Raw genomic sequence first — 20,903 nt, forward strand, 5'->3', positions numbered from 1 at the left:
TATTCTCTATCTTAATATTAGTTTCTTCTTTGTAATTTTGGAAGTGACTAGGGAACCAGGAGTACTTCTACACTGGAGCCTTGATATCACCAAATTTGTAATATTTTCAAATGCCCCAATATGGTTATAATAAAGTATTTATTCCCCCACTCTGTGGAATGTTTGCCCTGGATTCCAGAGAAGAAAATTCCCTTTACTACAGAGGAGCAAAAATGGTTACTTTCTATTCCAATTTTGGAAACTTTATAGTTAATATTCTATATTGTGGTTACATTCTGGTCTAAACATTCCTCATTGACTCATATTTCCATTATTGAACAAATTATCAGGTGGTAGAGTGGATAAAACATTAAATATGGAGTCAGAAGACCTGAGTTTAAAATCTGTTTACTTATCAGCTTTATGATCCGAATTAGTCACTTAAACTCTGTCTTCAGTTTCCTCAATTGCAGTTAGGATAATAATCGTATCTACATCCCAGGGTCATTGTGGGAATAAAATGAGATAATAATTGTAAAATGTTTTATAAACCTTAAAGCAAAAAATTGGCTAAATGTTCATCATCATCATCATTTTTACTCTACAGTATAAAGGGTTTTATTGTTCAGTCTTTTCAATTATGTTCAATTCTTTGTGATCTTTCATTTGGGGTTTTCTTGGGAAATTTACTAAAGTAGTTTGTCATTTCTCCAGTTCATTTTATAGATGAGGAAACTGAGGCAAACAGGATTAAGTGATTTGCACAGGGTCACACTATTAGTAAGTGTCTAACATCACATTTGAACCCAGGAAGATGAGTCCTTCATGACTATGGACATTGTTGGAGTCAATTGTCTCCAGATTAAGAATCCCTGTTCTAAAGGAAGGTTCTGAATGTGACATGGTAGGCATTGAAAATTAATCCTTTCTATTGCCAAAATCTCTTTTGTGAATGTCAAATGACCAAAATGTAAAGAGTTTGAAACATTCAAAGGAATTCATCAAATATAGTCTATTCCTTACCAAAAATCTCCTCTAGAAGGTCCTTAACTTTAATCTTACTTGAAAACATTTATGTTTAGAGATGTAAGCATTAAGAACTTCTTCCTGAGTCAGTCAAGTTTATTTTTGAACAACTTTAATTATTTGGAAATTTCTCATTGTGTCAAGCTCAAATCTTTGCCTGACCCATTAAAAATGATCCTACTGTTGTTGGATAAATATAATTCGCCACTGATAAATTTGCAGTTAGGTAGTGTGATAGATAAGAGCATGGACTCTGCAGTAAGGAAGAGATGAGTTCAAACTTGGCCTCAGATACTTTTTGAACCTGGGTAAGTTATTTAATCTTGTTTGCCCCATTTTCCTCATCTGTAAAATGAGCAGGAAAAGGAAATGGCAAACCATTCCAGTGTCTTTATCAGGAAAACCCCAAATGGGATTACAAAAATCAGAGATAATTGAAATCACTGCACAACCACAACAACACAATTTTTGGTACTTGAAATATGGAGAATAGCATCATAATCTAACAATTGCCTACTAATAATTACATTGGCTATCTCTATAAACAATATGTATCTTACAATATGTGTAAACAATATGTTTGACCATGTCAGGAATACTATGTTCATTCTTATAGGCCACACTTTAGGATAAATATTGATAAACTACAGAACTAGTATAGGGCTGGTAAAAGAACTCATTTTTATTATATAAGACTGGTTGAAGACTCTGTATGTATTTATTCTCGAAGAAGTTAGGCTAGTATGTATTAATTCTCTTCAAGAATTGAAGGACTTAGTTCCAATTGTTCAGTAATGAAGAGAGTCAGCTACACCCAGAGAGAGAACTATGGGAAATGAGTATGTTCCACAACATAGCCTTTCCACTCTTTCTGTTATTGCTTGCTTGTATTTTTGTTTTACTTCTCAAGTTTTTTTCTTTCTTTCTAGATCTGATTTTTCTTGTGTAGCAAGACAACTATATAAATATGTATACATATATTGGATTTAACACATACTTTAACATATTTAACATGTATTGGACTTTCTGCCACATAGGGGAGGGGGTGGGGAGAAGGAAGGGAAAAGTTGGAATAGAAGGTTTTCTAAGTGTCAATGTTGAAAAATTACCCATACATATGTTTTGTAAATAAAAAGCTCTAATAATAATGATAATAAAAATTGAAGGGCTTTTGGGTAGAAGAGAGAAATTAGACTTGTTCAGTTTGATCTCAGAGAAAAGAAATAGGAGTAATAAGTGAAAAATGCAAAGAGGTAAGCATAGATTTGAGGTCCAGAAAACATTACTAAAATTTAGAACTGTTCAAAGATGGGATGGATTATCTCTGGAAGTACGAGGGTCCCTGCAAGTTAAACTAAAAGGTGTTGAGATTATCCTCAAGTCTTGATTGGGCAACTCAAGTAAGAGACCTTCATTTAACTGAATCAATTCAAAGTATCCTCAATAAGTAATAAAATTATCACTCTTTGCAGATGACATCATGATATACTTAAAGAATCTTAGAAAATCACCCAAAAACCTACTCAAAACAATTCACAAACTCACAAAACACAATCACTCAAAATCTACTCAAAACAATTAGTAAAGTTGCAGGATGGAAAGTAAATCCACACAAATCATCAGCATTTCTATATATTATTGACAATACCCATTAGCAAGAGATAGAAAGAGAAATTCCATTTAAACTATCTGAAGACAAAACAAAATACTTGGGGGCCTACCTGCCAATTCAAACCCCAAAACTATATGAACACAATTACAAAACACTTCTCACACAAATAAAGTCAGATCTAAACAAATGGAAAAATATGAATTGCTCATGGATAGGCTGAGCTAATATAATAAAAATGACAATTCTGCCTAAATTGGTTTACTTGTTCAGTGCCATACCAATCAAACTGCCAAAAAATTATTTTGTAGAACTAAAAGTCAAGAATATAAAGGGAATTAATGAAAAAAAATACAAAGGATTGTGGCTTATTTGTACCAAACCTAAGACTATCATCAAAACCATTTGGTACTAGCTAAGAAATGTAGTGGTGGATCAGTGGAATAGATTGATACACAAGACACACTAATCAAGGCCTATAATAATTTAGTATTTGATAAACCCCCAAACTCAAACTTCTGGAAAAATAATTTACTATTTGAAAAAAATTTTCTGGGAAAACTGGAAAATAATATGTCAGAAACTAGACATAGACCTACATCTCATACCCCATATCAAAAATGGGTACATGATTTGGGCATAAAAGGTGATACCATAAACAAATGAGTAGAACATGGGATAGTTTACCTATCAGATCTTTGGAGAAGAGAGGAATTTAATGACCAAAGAAGAATTAGGGAACATTATGAAAAGCAGAACGGACAACTTTGATTTACATTAAATTAACGATTTTGCACAAATAAAACCAACAGAAGCAAAATTAAAAGGGAAGTACAAATCTGAGAAAAAAATCTTTACAGCTAGTATTATTGATATAGGTCTCATTTCTAAAATATATAAAGAACTGTGTCAAATTTATAAGAATACAAGTTATTCTCCAATTGATAAATGATCAAAAGATACAAATGGAAAATTTTCAGATGATTAAATTAAAGTCATCTATAACAATATGAAAAAATTTTCTAAATCACTATTGATTAGAGAAATGTAATTTAAAACAACCTTAGAGTAACACCTTATACTTCTCAGATTGACTAAGATGACAGGAAAAAAATAATGATAAATGTTGGAGGGGATGTGGGAAAACTGGGTCACTAATACATTGTTGATGGAGTCGTGAAATTATCCAACCATTCTGGAGAGTACTCTGGAACTATGCCCAAGGGGCTATAAAACTGTGCATACCTTTTGACCTAGCAGTGCCATTACTGGGTCTGTACCCCAAGGAAATCATAAAGGAGGGGAAAGGACCTACATGTACAAAAATGCTTGTAGCAGCTCTTTTTGTGTTAGCAAAGAATTGGATAATAAGTAGATGCCCTTCAGTTGGGGATTAGCTGAACAAGTTGTGGTATGTGAAGGTAATGGAATATTATTGTCCTATAAAAAATGATGAATAAGGGGTTATAGAAAGGCCTGGAAAGATTTACATGAACTGATGCTGAGTGAAGCAAGCAGAACCAGGAATACATTGTACACAATAATAGCAAGAATGTATAATGATCAACTGTGAAAGACTTGGTTCTTCTCAGTGCTTCAGTGATTCAAGCCAATCCCAATAGAATTTGGACAGAAAATGCCATTTGCATTCAGAAAAAGAACTATGGAGACTGAATGTAAATTAGCACATGCTATGTTCACTTCTTTTTTCTGCTTTTTTATCTCTCCCATGGTTTTTCCATTTTGCTTTGATCTTTCTCTCCCAATATGATTCAAAAAGCAATGTATATTAAAAATAAATAAATTTAAAATAAAAAAGTGTCATTGATGCCTATCCTTGAATATCCTTCTCCTGTTATGGATAAGTTGATCAACTTTGGTTAACTGTTGAGTGATCTATGATTGGGTCACTCTGTTGTAATGATAAGCCTAACATATCAAGGGATAGTCTTGAATCAAACTCAACCCAACACATTTCCCTCCATGGGATAGCTTCAAATAAAGTGGATAATCCTTGGTCAGGCATGTTGAAGGGAAAATTATAATTTAAGTACAGGTTGGGTTCTGAGGTCCCTTCTAAGTTTTGATATCCAGTAATTTTGTGTATAAAAGTTACATAATAGAAAAAAACAAACAAACCTTGATTTAAAGTTCAAGAACCTAGGATCAATTCTTAACTCACCTGCTTCATAGGCTATGTCACAACCTCTCTAAGTGTTTCTCAAGTGTAAAATGGTGAGATTAGACCAAATGATCTCTGAATTCTCTCCTTGCTCTCAATCTCATGATCCTATTTTTAAAAACATCTTATTTGAATTAAATCATGTTCAGATAAAAGGCATAGTTCTATTATTTCTTACTACTATTATTTATGTCCTCTTTCTTGTTAACAATTTTGTTTTTATTCTTACAGGCAATGAGAGTTTAGAAGAAAATTATGTCCAGGACAGCAAAATGGGCTTTGTCATCAATGCTATCTATGCTATGGCTCATGGACTACAGAATATGCACCATGCTCTCTGTCCTGGACATGTTGGTCTTTGTGATGCTATGAAACCCATTGATGGCAGTAAGCTCCTGGACTTCCTCATAAAATCCTCCTTCATTGGTGTATCAGGAGAAGAAGTGTGGTTTGATGAAAAAGGAGATGCCCCTGGAAGGTAATGAAGCAATTCAATGAAATAATTAACTGGAAATTAGATTTTCCTAAACAGATGGAAATATTTTGTTTTAATTTCCACTGAAGATTATTGGGAGCAGTATAGCTAAAGATAAATAAAAGCATGCTTTGGGAGGAGAATGAAGATAATAAATGTATCCATCTTACTCAGATTACTCTGTAGAATAGGGCTTTTTAAACTTTTTCCCCTTACTACCTTTTTTGCCTGAGAATTTTTTATATGACCCTGGGGATAGAAGTATATAAAAAAGGTATACAAATAAAACATTTACTGATAATAAATCATAATTTCACAACCCCCGCATTCAGTTATGAGACCCCCCCCCAGTAGGGTTACAACCACAGTTTAAGAAACTGAGTTCTAGAGAATAAATTTTTCTCTCTGGAATTAAGAATCTACCTAAGATTAGGTTCAGCCTAGGAATCACAGATACAGAGCCCAAAGGGACTGCAAAAAGACCATTTAATCCAAATCCTTAATTTTACAGATGAAGAAACTAGACCTAAGAAGGTAGTAAAGTAAGTTGCCTAACCCTAACCCCTAAAAGGGTTCCAGGAACCTCCAGAGACCTACTTTGAAAACTACTGCTATAGACAACTCTCTAAAACCATAAGTTTCATAGAAAATGTGAATTGAATTGGCTCCTAATCAGGAATTTTCTATACCAATGAAATTACTCTTTCAGCCCAAGTACTTTATTTATATATTATATGTTATTATTATATATAATATGCATAAATTATATATAATATATTATACACACATATATGTAAAACTTTCTAATACATATATATATATATATATATATATTCTTCCTTATAATTTATTAATCCAATTGTTCCCTTTGGAACAATAAAAATATATCTAATCCCTCCTGGACTAAAGCTCTCCAAACATTTGAAAACCAACTTATTTTCTTTTTAAGTCTTTACTAGGTTAAACATTTAATTTTCTTTACCACATCTTTACATGATATGACTTCCATAATATTTATCATTCTGATTGATTTCCTTTGCATTCACTGATGCTTGTCAGTGTCTCTCCTAAAATGTAGTACCTACAACTAAACACCAGAAATGTTTAACTTAACTTTATTAAGCCTCTTCAAGACCAAATTTTCCGGTTATTTCTTGATGGTTGTTTTTAGTTTTGTTATAATCATAGCACTTAGCAATGTCTTGCCCAGCACAGGCATTTAATGCATGTTGATAGAATTGAATGAATATCTATTCCCATGGAGTTATTGGCTACATGGAGTTTAAGTAATACCATGTATTGAGCATTATATTGGAGTCAAAATCTAAGATTTTAATTAAGGTTTTAACATCTAAATTCAATTAAACAAATAATTACTTAGTACATATTATGTACAAGGCAGTAATATTAGGTGTAGAACTACATGGACTAAAATGGAATAAGTTCCTCAGGGAGCTTGGTAGCTCTCAGACTTTGTGGGTCAAGTCAGTCCATGGTTTTTATACTTAGCATCCTACCTCATGGAGCTGCTATGAGAATCATATGAGAAATAACTGAATATTTCACAAATAGGAAATTATTTTGAAATCTGTATGATATTGTACAATTTATTGCTGCTATCTGCATATAGATGCTTTTGGTGGACCCATATTTGAATTTAGATTATCTGGTTATTTGAAAGGTAGTGAGACTTCACAAAAATCAGGGATGGCTAATTCTCATTTGAATTATTAACCCTAGGACAGATGAGTTAATATCCTTGTAATAGATATTTAATCATTTTCCCAGGTGGTTCTCTACAAGTTATCCTTCTTGTTTGTGGCACCTAAAATTTTGATCTACTCATTAAAAAATGTTTCTCTGTCAATGTGAAAACAGAGTAATTGCTATTATATATTTCTTGGTAAATGCATTGCTATCCATTATGTGAATTGTACCCACAATTTGACCTTAGGCGCAAAAAGCAGGATACTGACACCACTGTTGCTGCTGGTGGTTGATTAAAAATAAAATCCCTCATTTATAAAGCACTTTAAGATTTACAAAATAATTTATTTATCTTGTGAGATAAGTAGTATAAGCATTAATTCTCAGTTTTAAAACAAAAAAAGATGAAAATCAGAGAGGCTTTGCCTATGTCACACAGATTGTGAGAGCAGAGCTAGGATTTGATAATAGCTAATGTTTTATGTGTGTGAAGTGTTACATAAGCATTATCTAATTTTTTTTCCTCACCACAACATTGGGGTGCTACTATTATCCTGTTTTACAAGTGAGGAACCTGAGACTGAAGGATCTAAACAAAGGCAGGATCTGAACTCAGATCTTAATTCCAGTACTCCACTTGGTTGAGGGGTGAGATAACCTAATAGTGATGGGAGTCCCCCAGGTCCATGTTGCAGGTTTTGAGAAAAAAATTCACAGTCTCCAAGTGAGGTTTGGCAAAAATGGGTTTATTTTCACTGAGAAGCTCTTTCTCTCAGTGTGCCCCTTCTGATTAGAAAAATAGCAAAGATTGGCATACAGAGTCTTGATTTTATTTATGCTTCTATAGCATGGTCTAGGGAGCAATTGAGCTAATTTCCAAATCAATAAGGGTGGTGATTGTTTCCCAGACCAAAGTGATTCCCAGATCAATTGTAGGTAGGAGGATGCTCCCAGAGGCCAGAGGGGTTGAGATTCAGGGTTTTTCTAACCCATACACACTCCCTAAAGATTAAGGGTATACAGAATCCTATTATATCATACCCACTGTGTCACTTTGCTAATTCCAGACATCCTACTTCCAAATTTGTGATTCTTTCTGTTCTATCCCATTGAATTCCATATAACTAATGATGTTATGTTATGAGAAATTCTATCATCTCAAAATTAGACATAAGAAAGAATATTTTAGTGCCTTCTTAATTTTGTATTCCAGAACCTCAGAGATAGAAGCAAGAGACCCCCAGAGTTTAAAAGACTTAAAAAGAATCCCCTCCATACCACACTCAATAACTTTTGAAGATTTCTAGTGATAAGGAAATGCACTACCCCCAAGGCAGCACATTCCAATTTTTATAGCTCTAATAGAAAATTTTCACTTTATGTCAAAGCTAAATCTGCCTCTTGAACTTTCACCTCCTTCTCCTAATTCTTGTCTTCTGGACTGAGCAGAAAAATTCTTATATTTCTCCTACAATACAATTGTTCAAATACTCAAACAATTATCACATCTTCTGTCTGTACTAAAATTCTCCATTTCCTCTATAAATTCTTTTTTGATATGAGCTATGCTGTTTGTCATTCTTTGAACATTCTCTTGGCTTGTCAATATCTTTTCTCAAATACAGTTTTCAGAACTCAGCTTCAGATTCTCTACTTGGATGTTCTGTGAGCATGAAGTAATGCTTTAATATGATGTTACTTCATAGCATAATCTAAGCTAATTCATCATAATTTATTTGTAGAAACTGAAGAACAGTGATATAGTACCTTCTCAACTTCAAAGGAATACAATCAACTAAAAATGTCTATTATTTAATTCTATGTCTTTAGTTAACATACAGGATAATATTATGACATCAAAGTATTTCCTAAAAATAGTAAATAGTAAAAACAACCCAATAAACATTTTAATGGAGTAAATAAACAAATGAAGTGTTTTTTACTTTTCTCACCATATTGCTATTCTTATTAGATCCAGTATCTTTTAGTTTTCATTTATTCATAATGTTGTACCACAATTCCCTTTTATAGTCCTGCCTCAGTTTCCCTAAATTATTCTGCCTCGGTTCCTTGAATTGTTCTGCCTCAATCCCCCTAGTTGCAACCTCCCTTTTCTGTTCATTAGAACTGAGATAATTAGGGCTGTCGAGATCTGGCATTCCAAAAGATAAAACTCCAGATGTCCTATCTCAGATACCTTATTGGTATCTCTAAGTCCCAGACTTCCTGCTTCTAATTGGACACCTCCTAAATACTCCCAATTTGTAAGAATTTATGGTCCTATCCCCAATCTATCAGAACGGGATTGTGATCCCTTCTTGGAGATTCCCACTCACCAGAGTTTGGACTCCACTACCCCCACCTTTGTCTATCTATCCAACCTTAGAGCCATGTATACTTCATGGGAATCATGCTGGATGCTTTGTGACATCAGCCCTAGGGATAACATGCCTGTAGCACAATCTTTCCCTCTCAAATAAAGTATTAAAAATTCTCTAATCTCTATCTTGCCTTAGTTTCTCTGGCGTTACAATAGTTTTTATCTAAGACACACCACTGTGAAGACCGAGTTTGCACCCTGGATACCTTAAAATCAGCCAGAGTCAGGACAGGCAAAAGTCCTTGGTCTTTATTCTTAGTCTTAGGAGTAGAAGTGAACAGGATGGACACAGGACCTTCCTTCTCGTCTTCTATCGCCAAAGTGACCCTGCCTTGTCTTACTCCATCCCCTAATCCTTCCCACAATTCTCTGAATACACCAAAAGATTGAATCAGCACAGAATAGTGGGAAGGGCCATTTTCCAAGCATATGCTAATAGAGTATTGTCCAATCTTAACCTTAAGTGCTTGGTTGTCCAACCTCAGTGCATCAACTCAGTTTCAGACCTTTACATATCACTATATCCTTCCTCCCTGACCTTATATAATTCCTTCAGAGTCCTCACAATCCTGTGGGAAATAACACATAACATATCAGCAACACAAAAGCAAGGGCTTACTTCCAAATGTAGACATTTTTTTCATTATTGAATATGCAATCCAACTTTTCAGTTTTTCTCCAAGATATTAATCAAGGGATCAATCACTGTTGTTCCCAAGCCTATTCACAGGAATCATTTTATTTATTCTAAGAGGTGCATATTGATCTCTTTTCAGTTCCTTTTTTAATCTTCTCCAATTTCTATTCTCTTTTACTCTACTACACAGTTACATTCCTCCTTGTAATTACTATAGTTAATCATCACTTAAAATAAACTACAGCCACCAGGAAAATTCAAAGAAAAAACTAATTTGCAGTACAAGAATATTACAAATAAATTCCAATATTCAAGAATATTGCATAGGGTCAAAAGTTAACTTTAATTATGATCAGTCGAATTTGTTTTAACTCTCATCCATATATATCTTCCTTCTGGCCTTTCTTCCTTATTTCCAGTTTCTTTTTGGGTGTGGACTTTGTTTTGTTAGGGTTTTGGAGTTTGGGATTTTTTTCTTTGGATTTTGTATAATGTTATGCATTTTTCATTTTCTCAGTGCTAACATGCATGAATTTGAAAACTTATTTCCTCTCTTACAGAAAATGAAGAGGCTTGAACAAATTTCAGGAAACAGAAAAAGGGAAGAGGAACATAGCATTCTCATTGCCCTGATACACAGAAAGGAGAAGGAAAAAATGAGAAAGACAGAGAAATGAGAGAGAGAGAAAGAGAGACAGAGATAGATAGAGAGAGAGAAAGACAGAGACAGAGAAAGAGAGACAGAGAGAGACAGAGAGAAAGAGAGACAGAGAGACAGAGAGAGACAGAAACAGAGAGAGAGAGAGAGAGAGAGAGAGAGAGAGAGAGAGAGAGAGAGAGAGAGAGAAACTTAAAAGAAAAAAAAAACTTAAAAAAAACCCCTCACATTAAATATTCACAACAGGTTTTCCAGCCCTGCTGAATATGGCCAGTGGGGATGGGAATTAGAAATGAACATTAATCCAAATAATTAAAATGGATACTATTATAGCATAAACAAGATTTATATGCAGCAGCAAATTGCACTGAATGCTGACTATATAAATAAGTCTGAGATATTTTTGGCATTACAAAGGAGAAAAAATTTCTCCTTCCTAAGTACCAAGAACTTGCTTTTGCATACAATGAGCACTTCATACATGCTTCTTAAATAACTAAATGATCATCAGAAGGGCATAAGGCATAAGTTTTAAAAGCTCAGTTGTTTCACTGTATATTAGCTAATGCATTTTCATTTCACCCATAAGAAATAAGAAAATTTCCTTTGTTCATCATCATCATCTTAGTGATGCCCTTGAAGCTGTGTTTGATGAATCTGGCATATGTTTGAAGTAGAAATAAGCCTGTTGCCCCATAGAGAGCAAATTCCAGCTATATTAGCTAAGCAGAAAAATGGAAAGCTAAGACATAGCAATTACATTTCTGTAGTAAAATCCTGAAGTTTAGAGATAAGTAACTAGAAAACATGTCTTGGAGAATCTTAGCTTGATCCCCAGTAGTTATCACTCTATTTTCTAATTGCATGCTAAGTATTCTTTTTGTGTCATTTGTGGTCAATGTGTGGGATACCATTGCCAAAGAGTGAATAATAATAATAATGTCTTTGTTGCTGTTCAGTCATTTCAGTTATGTCATACTTTTTGTGACCCCCATTTGGGCTTTTCTTGGGAAAGATACTAGAGTAGTTTACCATTTCCTTCTGTAGATAATTTTACAGATGAGAAGATAGAGGCAAATAGGGTTAAATTTCCTTGGGTCACATAATTAGTAAGTATCTGAGCTAGATTTGAACTTAAAAAGATGAGTCCTTCTTGATTGTAGGCCCATTATTCTATCTACTGAGCCACTTAGCTGTCCCTTTAAGTAAGAGAAGAAAAAGAAATGCAAAGTATCAGAATAGAAAACAAGATGATAAAATTATCTCTTTTTTTGCAGATACTATGATAATATTCTTGGAAAATCCTAAAGACTCAACTAACAAGTTAATTGAAACAATTAAAATTTTAGCAAAGTAGCAAGATATATAAAAAAAAAATCCAAATAAAAAAAATACCCAATTTAAAATAATTCCAGACAACAAAAAATACCTGGGAGCACACTTGCCAAAACAAAATAATAGCTTTATAAGCAAAATTATATGTGAAACTTTTTATACACATAAAATCAGATTTAAATAATTGAAGATATATTAATTGTTCAGGTCAATAAAATAAAAATGACAACTTCATCCAAATTAATTTATATATTCAATACCATCCCAATTAAATTACTTCTTTCAAAATTTACTGAATTAGAAAAAATAATAAAATTTTATGGAAAAAAACAAAAAGTCAAGAATGTCAAGGGAAAAATAAAAAAAAAAAAGTGTAAAGGAATGAGGTTTAGTAGTACCAGATCTTAAACTGTATTATAAGACATTAATTATCAAAACTATCTGATGTGGACTGAGGAATAGAAAGATAGAACAATGGAATAGACATAAAATTTAGAGCAAAAATTAACATAATAATCTTATCTTTGACAAGTGTAAAGACTTTAGATTTGGAGATAAGAATCCATTATTTGGTAAAAATTATTGGGAAAGTTGGAAAGCACTATAGTATAAACTGGGCATGGATCAACATATCACACTATTTACCAAGGAAATCCATTTATTGAAATGGATACATGACCTACATATAAGGAATGATTTTACAAGAAAAGTAAAACATGAAGCATATTACTTAGCAACTTATAAATAGGTGAACAATTTAGACATAAATAATAGGAAGCAAACAGGTAACAAATGGATGTTTGATTACATTAAATTAAAAAGATTTTATATAAATAAAACAAATATAGCCAAGATTAGAAGAAAAGCAGAAAAAATAGTTTATCAGATAAAGGTTTCATATCTAAAATATAAAAAAAAAACTTTGTCAAGTCTATAAGAATGAAAGTCATTCCCCAATTTATAACTAATCAATGGATATGTTCAGTTTTCCAATGAAGAACACAAAACAATTTATAATCATTTAAAAATGTTTAAATCATTATTGATTAGAGAAATACAAATTAAAGCAACCTTGAGATATAATTTTATACCTACCAGATTAGCTACAATGATAGAAGGGGAAAGTGATAAATGCTGAAAAGGATATCAAAAAAATTGGGACACTAATTTATTTGTTGGAATTGTAAAATAATCCAATCATTTCAGAGAGCAATCTGGAATCATGTTCAAAGAGTTATTAACTTACCTATTCTTTGACCCTACAATACCACTACTTAGTCTATTTCCAAAGATTTTTAGGAAAAAATAAAAGAACCAAAATATTCTAAAATGTTTGTAGCAAATCTCTTTGTGGTGGAAACTACAGGAATGCCCATCAGTTGGGAAATGGATAAACAAGCACTGGTATGTGATTGTGAAAGAATACTACTGAACTATAAGAAATGAAGAGCTCAATGATTTTAGAAAAACATGGAAAGATTTGCATGAAATGAACAGTGAAACGAGCAGAACCAAAAGAAGATTGAATACAGTGATGACTTTAAGCAAATAAATTATTTCATCTATTATAAATATTCAAATTAATATAGAGAACATATGAAGAAAAACACTATCTGCATCTAGAAAAAGACCTAATAAATAGAAGTATGTGCAGAATATTTTACAAAATTTGTAATTTGTCATCTATCTATCCATCTATCTTTCTACCTATCCATCCATTTATCCACATCTACTGGGGGAAACAGAAAAAAAAATTTACATGATAATTGTATTTTTTTAAAGAAATAACAAGCTGTGCATAGTAGATTTGCAGTTTCATGCACAATCATCTTTTTAATTGTACTGTTATGAAAATATTTGTTTTATTTCATACATTAAGAAGAAAAAATAAAGTTCATAAAATATTTCCTTCAAAACATTCATTGTGAGGGAGATAATGTAATCCATTTTTCTAATGAACCAATGGGCTCTAAGAGAGTAAATGTCCTGAAGTCAAGAAGCTAATAAGTTTCTTTTTTTTTTTTAATTTAAATTTTATTTTATTTAATAATAACTTTGTATTGACAGAATCCATGCTGGGATAAATTTTTTTTTTACAACATTATCCCTTGCACTCGCTTATATTTCGTTTTTTTCCCCTCCCTCCCCCCCCCCCCCCCAGGATGGCAAGCAGTCCTATATATGCTAAACATGTTGCAGTATATCCTAGATACAATACATATTTGCAGAACCGAACAGTTCTCCCGCTGCACAGGGAGAATTGGATTCAGAAGGTAAAAATAACTCGGGAAGAAAATCAAAAATGCAAATAGTTCACATTCATTTCCCAGTGTTCCTTCTTTGGGTGTAGCTGTTTCTGTCCATCATTTATCCATTGAAACTCAGTTAAGTCTCTTTGTCATAGAAATCCACGTGCATCAGAATACATCCTCATACAATATCGTTGTCGAAGTGTATAATGATCTCCTGGTTCTGCTCATCTCACTTAGCATCAGTCCATGTAGGTCTCTCCAAGCCTCTCTGTATTCATCCTGCTGGTCATTCCTTACAGAGCAATAATATTCCATAACATTCATATACCACAATTTACCCAGCCATTCTCCAATTGATGGGCATCCATTCATTTTCCAGTTTCTAGCCACTACAAACAGGGCTGCTACAAACATTTTAGCAAAGAAGCTAATAAGTTTCAAAAATGAGATATAATATTAGATCTGGAAGGGACTTTAGACACTACCAAGCCTAATGCCTTCATTTTACAGATGAGGAAATCAAGATACGATGGGGTTAAAGGACTAGTCCAGGGTCACACAGCTCCTAAGTATCTATGATGGGATTTAATCCCAGGGTTTGTGATTTCAAGTCCAATTTTCTTTCCATTACCCCATACTGTGCCTCAAACACCTCTGAAGGGTTCTCTGAAAGATCTCTACAATAATTACCTCATTATTGTTATTGATACTAATATTCTGAAAATCATTTTATTTCTGGGAAAGAATGGTGCTTAGAAGCTATCCAAGGGTGAAATGTAAATTTACAATATAAATAATGTATTACATTTTTGTCAAGTGAAAGTACTACTCTGATATTTTTTCTGACATAGAATTGATCTTACTTGTTTCAGATAAAATTTTTCAGAAAAATCAGACTCAAAAAGCCAAAATTAGAATATAAACTCCAATAGGGACTACACTAAAAATAGTTTTCAAGAGAAATCTAAAGGCAAACTCAGTGTTGTTTAGTTGTTCAGTTTGTTTAATTTTTTGTGACCCCAAAAACTTGTCCATGGGGTTTTTGGTTTACCATTTTCTTCTCCAATGTATCCCCATTTTGCAGATAAGGAACTGAGACAAATACAGGTGATGATTTGATCAGGGTCACACAGCTAGTAAATGTTTGAAGCTAGATCTGGCCTCAGATACTCTGGATTCCAGGTCTGATGTTCTATTTACTGTATCAACTAAGTACCACACTTATTACATTTAGAGAGGATTATGGCCAAAATATTGGCCTATACAGGGTGGTTTGGAATTTTTTTGTTTTGTTTTTGGTCAAGCATCTAGGAACATTATGGAGCCATTGTAAACATCACACCTGGAGGGAATGCCCATCCTGGTTAAATCATAGATCTTTTAAAGTGTTGAAGGAAATGGATAGATGGACAGATGGATTCTGAAAGATGAATCAAGAAGTCTGTTACTACAATCAAATGATTATTAAGGGAATCTATCACCATGAAATGCTACTGTTTGTTCTTCCTAGGTATGATATTATGAATCTTCAATATACGGATGCTAACCGGTATGATTATGTCCACATTGGAACCTGGCATGAAGGGGTGCTGAATATTGATGACTATAAAATCCAAATGAACAAAAGTGGCATGGTACGGTCTGTGTGCAGTGAACCTTGTTTAAAGGGTCAGATTAAGGTAAGCCTCTGAGACTTTAGTAGATAATGGTTATGATGATGCATATTGCCCTCAAGAATTTTTTTTTTTTTTTTTTACTTAAACCATAGTGTGACCAGAAATAGAATATCAGGCTGGCTATTTCCTCCCCTCAATTCCTTACTTCACCTTCCACTTAGTTTTAGTTTAACTAAGTTTTGATGCACGTGAGAAGAAAGAAAAATACAATATAATGCATTTATGATAATAAATTTGGATATTGTCCCAGGAAAGGAAACCATCTGCATTAATCCCACACTTCTACAAGAGGCCATTCCTACTTCCTCCAGCTGTTAGTATCTTCTCTCAAATTATCTTCCATCTACTCAGCACACAGCTTAAACATTCCAATTTATTTGCATGCTGTCACTTCTGTTAGGATGTGAATTCCTTTAGGGTAGAATCTATTCCCCCCCTCCCCCAACCTTTTCTTTGTATCATATCCCCCTTTAATACAGTGTCTAACACATAATAAGTGTTTACTATGTTTTTCTTGGTTTGACTTGACAAATATTGGAAAACAGGTCAAAGTATAAACATGAATGCAATGAAGAAGGATCTCTAACTAAAACAATAGGTAAAAGGGAAATAACCAAGAAAACAAAAACACAATGATCATTGCTCTTCCTGTGTTTTATTGAAGTGAAAGTTGAAGAACATTGAAAAAGCATATAACTAAAATAGCAGCAATTGAAATGAGAAGCCTAGGCATCCCTCCCTCCCCTCCCCTTAACACCCACAAGATTGCTGATTCCTCAGAAAATACTGATTGACTGTAGGCTGAGCACTTTTATATCTCCTAAAAACAATAGCTCATATATGCAAAGTGTTTTATTATTTAAAAAGTCAATTTTTGTTTTTCTGCTGGGCAATAGAATAGTTATGTATGAATTATTTAGGTAAAACAATGACTTGGATATGGTTTCATTTTATGACAGCAATGGACATTGACATGCCTTTTACTAACTCTGGGCTTCTCAATGTGAACATATGAAAGCATCCTGGAATGATCTCCACATCTTTATTTAATTCTCAGTTTACTGATGGCTGGATCTTACATCATATATACATGTTTTGGTGTTCTTCTGTTGTTTTTAATTCTGTGGTTTTTAGAGAAAAGATATTATTCCAAAGATACATGCAAAAGATATAACTTGAAAAGAGCATAGTTCAGTGACTATTAGCGATGATAGCAATAGTTTTGAGGAAATCAAGCATTTCAAGGCTCATAGTGTTTTAAGGAACAGTCAAGCTCACAATTAAACATAACCAGTTGCATTTAAGTACAAAAGAAATGCAATCAGAAATGAATATTTTCAAAAACTTAGAAATTATTGCTGCAAATAATCATAACAAGCAAAATTCCAAAGTTACAGAAATCCCTAAAGACATAGTGGAATCATGACTTTGTATCATTCCACATGTCACAAAAGATTAACAAATTTATCTAAGAGGAGATAAATTATGTTTCAATGATGTAGAAGTTTAACTCACTTAAAATTTATTGAAAACCCATAGGCTATAATCATGATTAGACTTAGAAAAATATAGTATTCAACAAAAATATATTTTACATCCAAAAAAAGTGCAGGTTCTTGGTGAAGCATTAAAAATGTGCTGAAATCTTGTAAATTAATGCCAAATAATGAAAAAGAGATTGCAGCAATAGGAATACATATCACCCACTGCTCTTTTTTCTAAAAATATAAAAAGTTGTAAGGTATATTTGCCTGCCAATAAATTTAATTTTAATCTGTCCTAGTTAACTTTATTCTGCCATAGATACTTTCAAAATTCTATATGAAGTAAACTGACTTTCACAGCAATCTATATTTATAAATCCTGTACTTTTTTGCAAAGCACTATACTGAAAACCATGTGGAACTATATCTACTACAAGTCAGATACTGTACATTACAAATATTATCTGGTTTTATACTTACAACAAATATGGGCTACAAATACTATTATTATCTCCATTTTACAGTTGAGGAAACTGAGGCAGAGAGTGACTTGTCCAATGTCACACACAACTAGAAAGTGTCTGAGGAGGAATTTGAAACCAGATCTTCTAGATCGGGGGTGTAGCACTCTCCCCATTGTTCTACCTAGTGACCTTATTGAGAATACAAAGACAAAAATTTAACTTTTCCTTATCAAGATATTTACCTTCCTTTGGGAGGCCCAAATATGATGTAAAAAATAAACTATCTTACATAGAACTCCACTGATTCATTGATGAATGCTGCAGACTTTTTATTTTATATTCTTGCAAGAATGAGTGGTTAGTAGACACACTTTTGAAACCCCAAAAGAAGTGTTTTATTTCCTATCCTGAAGCTTATCCCTCCCCTGGTACCCCATTAATCGGGTATTACAGAAGTTACAGATTATGAATCTCCTCCCCTCATTACATATGCCAGTGCCTGCTTACATTCTTACATTCTTTTGAGGGAATTCAACCAGGGAAATGGAAAGAGGCAAAGTCCAGAGGGTTCCTTTTCAAATCTAAAACCTCCACTCCTGGTGACATTTTGTGATTTTCTTGTAGGTCCCAGATTCCCATTTATTAGTTTTCAATTTTTTAATTTGTTTCATTTCTTCAATTTAATTTTCTTAATTGTGGAAACTAAATCACCATCCAATTATCACAATCATGATTACAAAGCAATTTTCTGGTGGCATTAGCAGTTCAAGGGATGAGAAAAAGCATCATGTTGAAGGATTACTTGAACTGAGTGATAAAAAGAAGCTAAAGATTTTAAGATGAAGAAGCATTTTTTAGGCACAGGGCAACCCAGAGGCAGGAGATGGGATATTGCGTATGGATAAGCTTATAAGGAAGGTATTTAAAGTCTTACCCATTTTTTAAAAATTGGGAATGAAACCTACTTTAAATTGCTTGCCTTTTCAATGAAGTAATAGGGGAAGGAGAGAATTTGGAACTCAAATTTTAAAAAATCAGTATTAAAAATTGTTTTACATGTAAGAGGGGGAAACTAAAATATTAAATATATTTTAAAAACCCAAAAACAAAATAAATTGGGGATGACTGTAGCAATATCTTAAATATAGACTTTTGTGATTTAAAATATTAAATATATTTTAAAAACCCAAAAACAAAATAAATTGGGGATGACTATAGCAATATCTTAAATATAGACTTTTGTGATTTCCAAAAGGTCACTGCACAATAGATAGCTCTGTGTTGTTTTCCCCAACTCCCAATGTCTTTGGTTTAAGGAACTTAAAAAGGAAACTCTTTCTATCTATGCAGATCAAGACCTCTTGGCAACTAGTAGGCTTAAAAGCTTCTCTTGGGGAGGATATTACTTCCTTAAGTCGCACAGCTTCTCTGTGTCAGCAGTAATACTTGAACCAGGTCTTTTTGCTCTCTATGCACTATGCCAATGTAGCTCTCTGGAAATAGAGAATGCCATTATCACTCTGATTTTTGCAGCTAAAGAAATTGAAGGTCAGAGTAGACAAGTCACCCACACGACTAGCCTGTGTTAACACCAAAGGCTCTAAATCAAGTTTCCATAAATACCAAGCTAGAGGTCTTTGTTAAATGCATGTTTCATTATACCTTCCTACAAAGTACTTCAGCAACTTCCAAGAATTTGTGATGCTCCCTGGGTGTCTCATTATCAAGGACAATTGATAAATGTCTAACAATGTACTCTCCAGGAAAAATAATGGATGTTCACAGTTTTATGTTTAATTTGCATGAATATTTTCCCTATTACTTTTCTTAAGTCTAGACCATCAACAAAACAATAAATCATGCCCTGATGTGTTGTTTTTGCTGGTTTCTGAAGGGTAAATGCTCACACTGAAAATTGATCAACTCTCATAAGAGCAGTTCCAATTGACGTCATCATATCCTTGGTCACAAGCATTCAATTTTTGAATATACATTCAGTTCTGCTATAACATTTGTTTTGAAAATGCAAATTTGCTTTTGCTTCATGTGAGATATTAGGGGATAATTCAAGCATAGGGAGAATTTTAGTTTGCTTTGACACTCGATTTCTTCCATGTGAAACATTGAGAATATAAAGAATTGTACCATTTTCAATCACACACAAACTATTACTGCCCACTAGTAGTAAACCAAAGTTTTGTCATGGTAAAGACCTATATTTATTGTGTATCTTCTGATGCAGTAGGAACTAGGGGCAAAAAGAATGCTGATCTGGGAGCAGCTGGGTGGTACAGTGGATAGAGCACCAGCCCTGAAGTCAGTAGGACCTGAGTTCAAATCTGGTCTCAGACACTTAATACTTCCTGGCTGTATGACCCTGGGCAAGTCACTTAACCCCAATTTTCTCAGAAAAAAAAAAGAATATTGATCTGTTCCATTTTAGCCTCTTACCAAAGCCTGGAGTCTTGGCAAGTCAAACATCCAGAAACTTTGCTGGTGCCACACTTTCTGATATTAATATATTTCTTAATTTAACGTGTATTATCTTAAAATAGTGCTACTATTTTCACTAGGTTCCTAATTCTTATTATGTGTTGCTGGTAGTGCTTGAGTGTTTTATCCCTAATCCCACTATCTCCATCAACCCTGTTGTTTATATTGCCTGATTTTTTCATAATGTGGTACTTTTGGGGAACACATATGGCATGCTAGAATAAAGTTGACTATATGCTTCAAACAAAAAGTATACATATATGTATATATAGTTTTATATATATATATATGTTATGTATATACATATATATAAGAATTTTCTATAAAGGAAGGAGAGTAAAAATTGATCTCACATTATTTTAAACCAAATTGAACGAGATGATGAAAAATATAGATTGGAGAAGCAACTTTGAATTGGCAGGGGTATGCATTAGATGACCTAATAGGTCATTTCCATCACTTATTTTCTGTGACTCATCTCTTAGTGTAGCCAAGTCATTATATAAATGTCATCCAGCCCAGCTGTTGGTATGGCAGCAATTGTGT

The 20,903-nt window shown here is 33.2% G+C and overlaps 1 protein-coding gene across 3 annotated transcripts in view; it reads left to right on the forward strand.

The window, feature by feature from the left end:
- GRM1 (glutamate metabotropic receptor 1) overlaps positions 1-20,903 on the forward strand; it is a 443,057-nt gene that overhangs the window by 372,844 nt on the left and 49,310 nt on the right. For all 3 annotated transcript variants that reach the window (XM_051997908.1, XM_051997909.1, XM_051997910.1), the window contains exons 5-6: positions 5,028-5,274; positions 15,751-15,919. In XM_051997908.1, the coding sequence (XP_051853868.1) occupies positions 5,028-5,274; positions 15,751-15,919 (416 nt within the window). The remainder of the gene's footprint in view (positions 1-5,027; positions 5,275-15,750; positions 15,920-20,903) is intronic.

Source organism: Antechinus flavipes, chromosome 4, assembly GCF_016432865.1.
Source record: "Antechinus flavipes isolate AdamAnt ecotype Samford, QLD, Australia chromosome 4, AdamAnt_v2, whole genome shotgun sequence".
In the NCBI taxonomy this organism is placed as follows: Eukaryota; Metazoa; Chordata; class Mammalia; order Dasyuromorphia; family Dasyuridae; genus Antechinus; species Antechinus flavipes.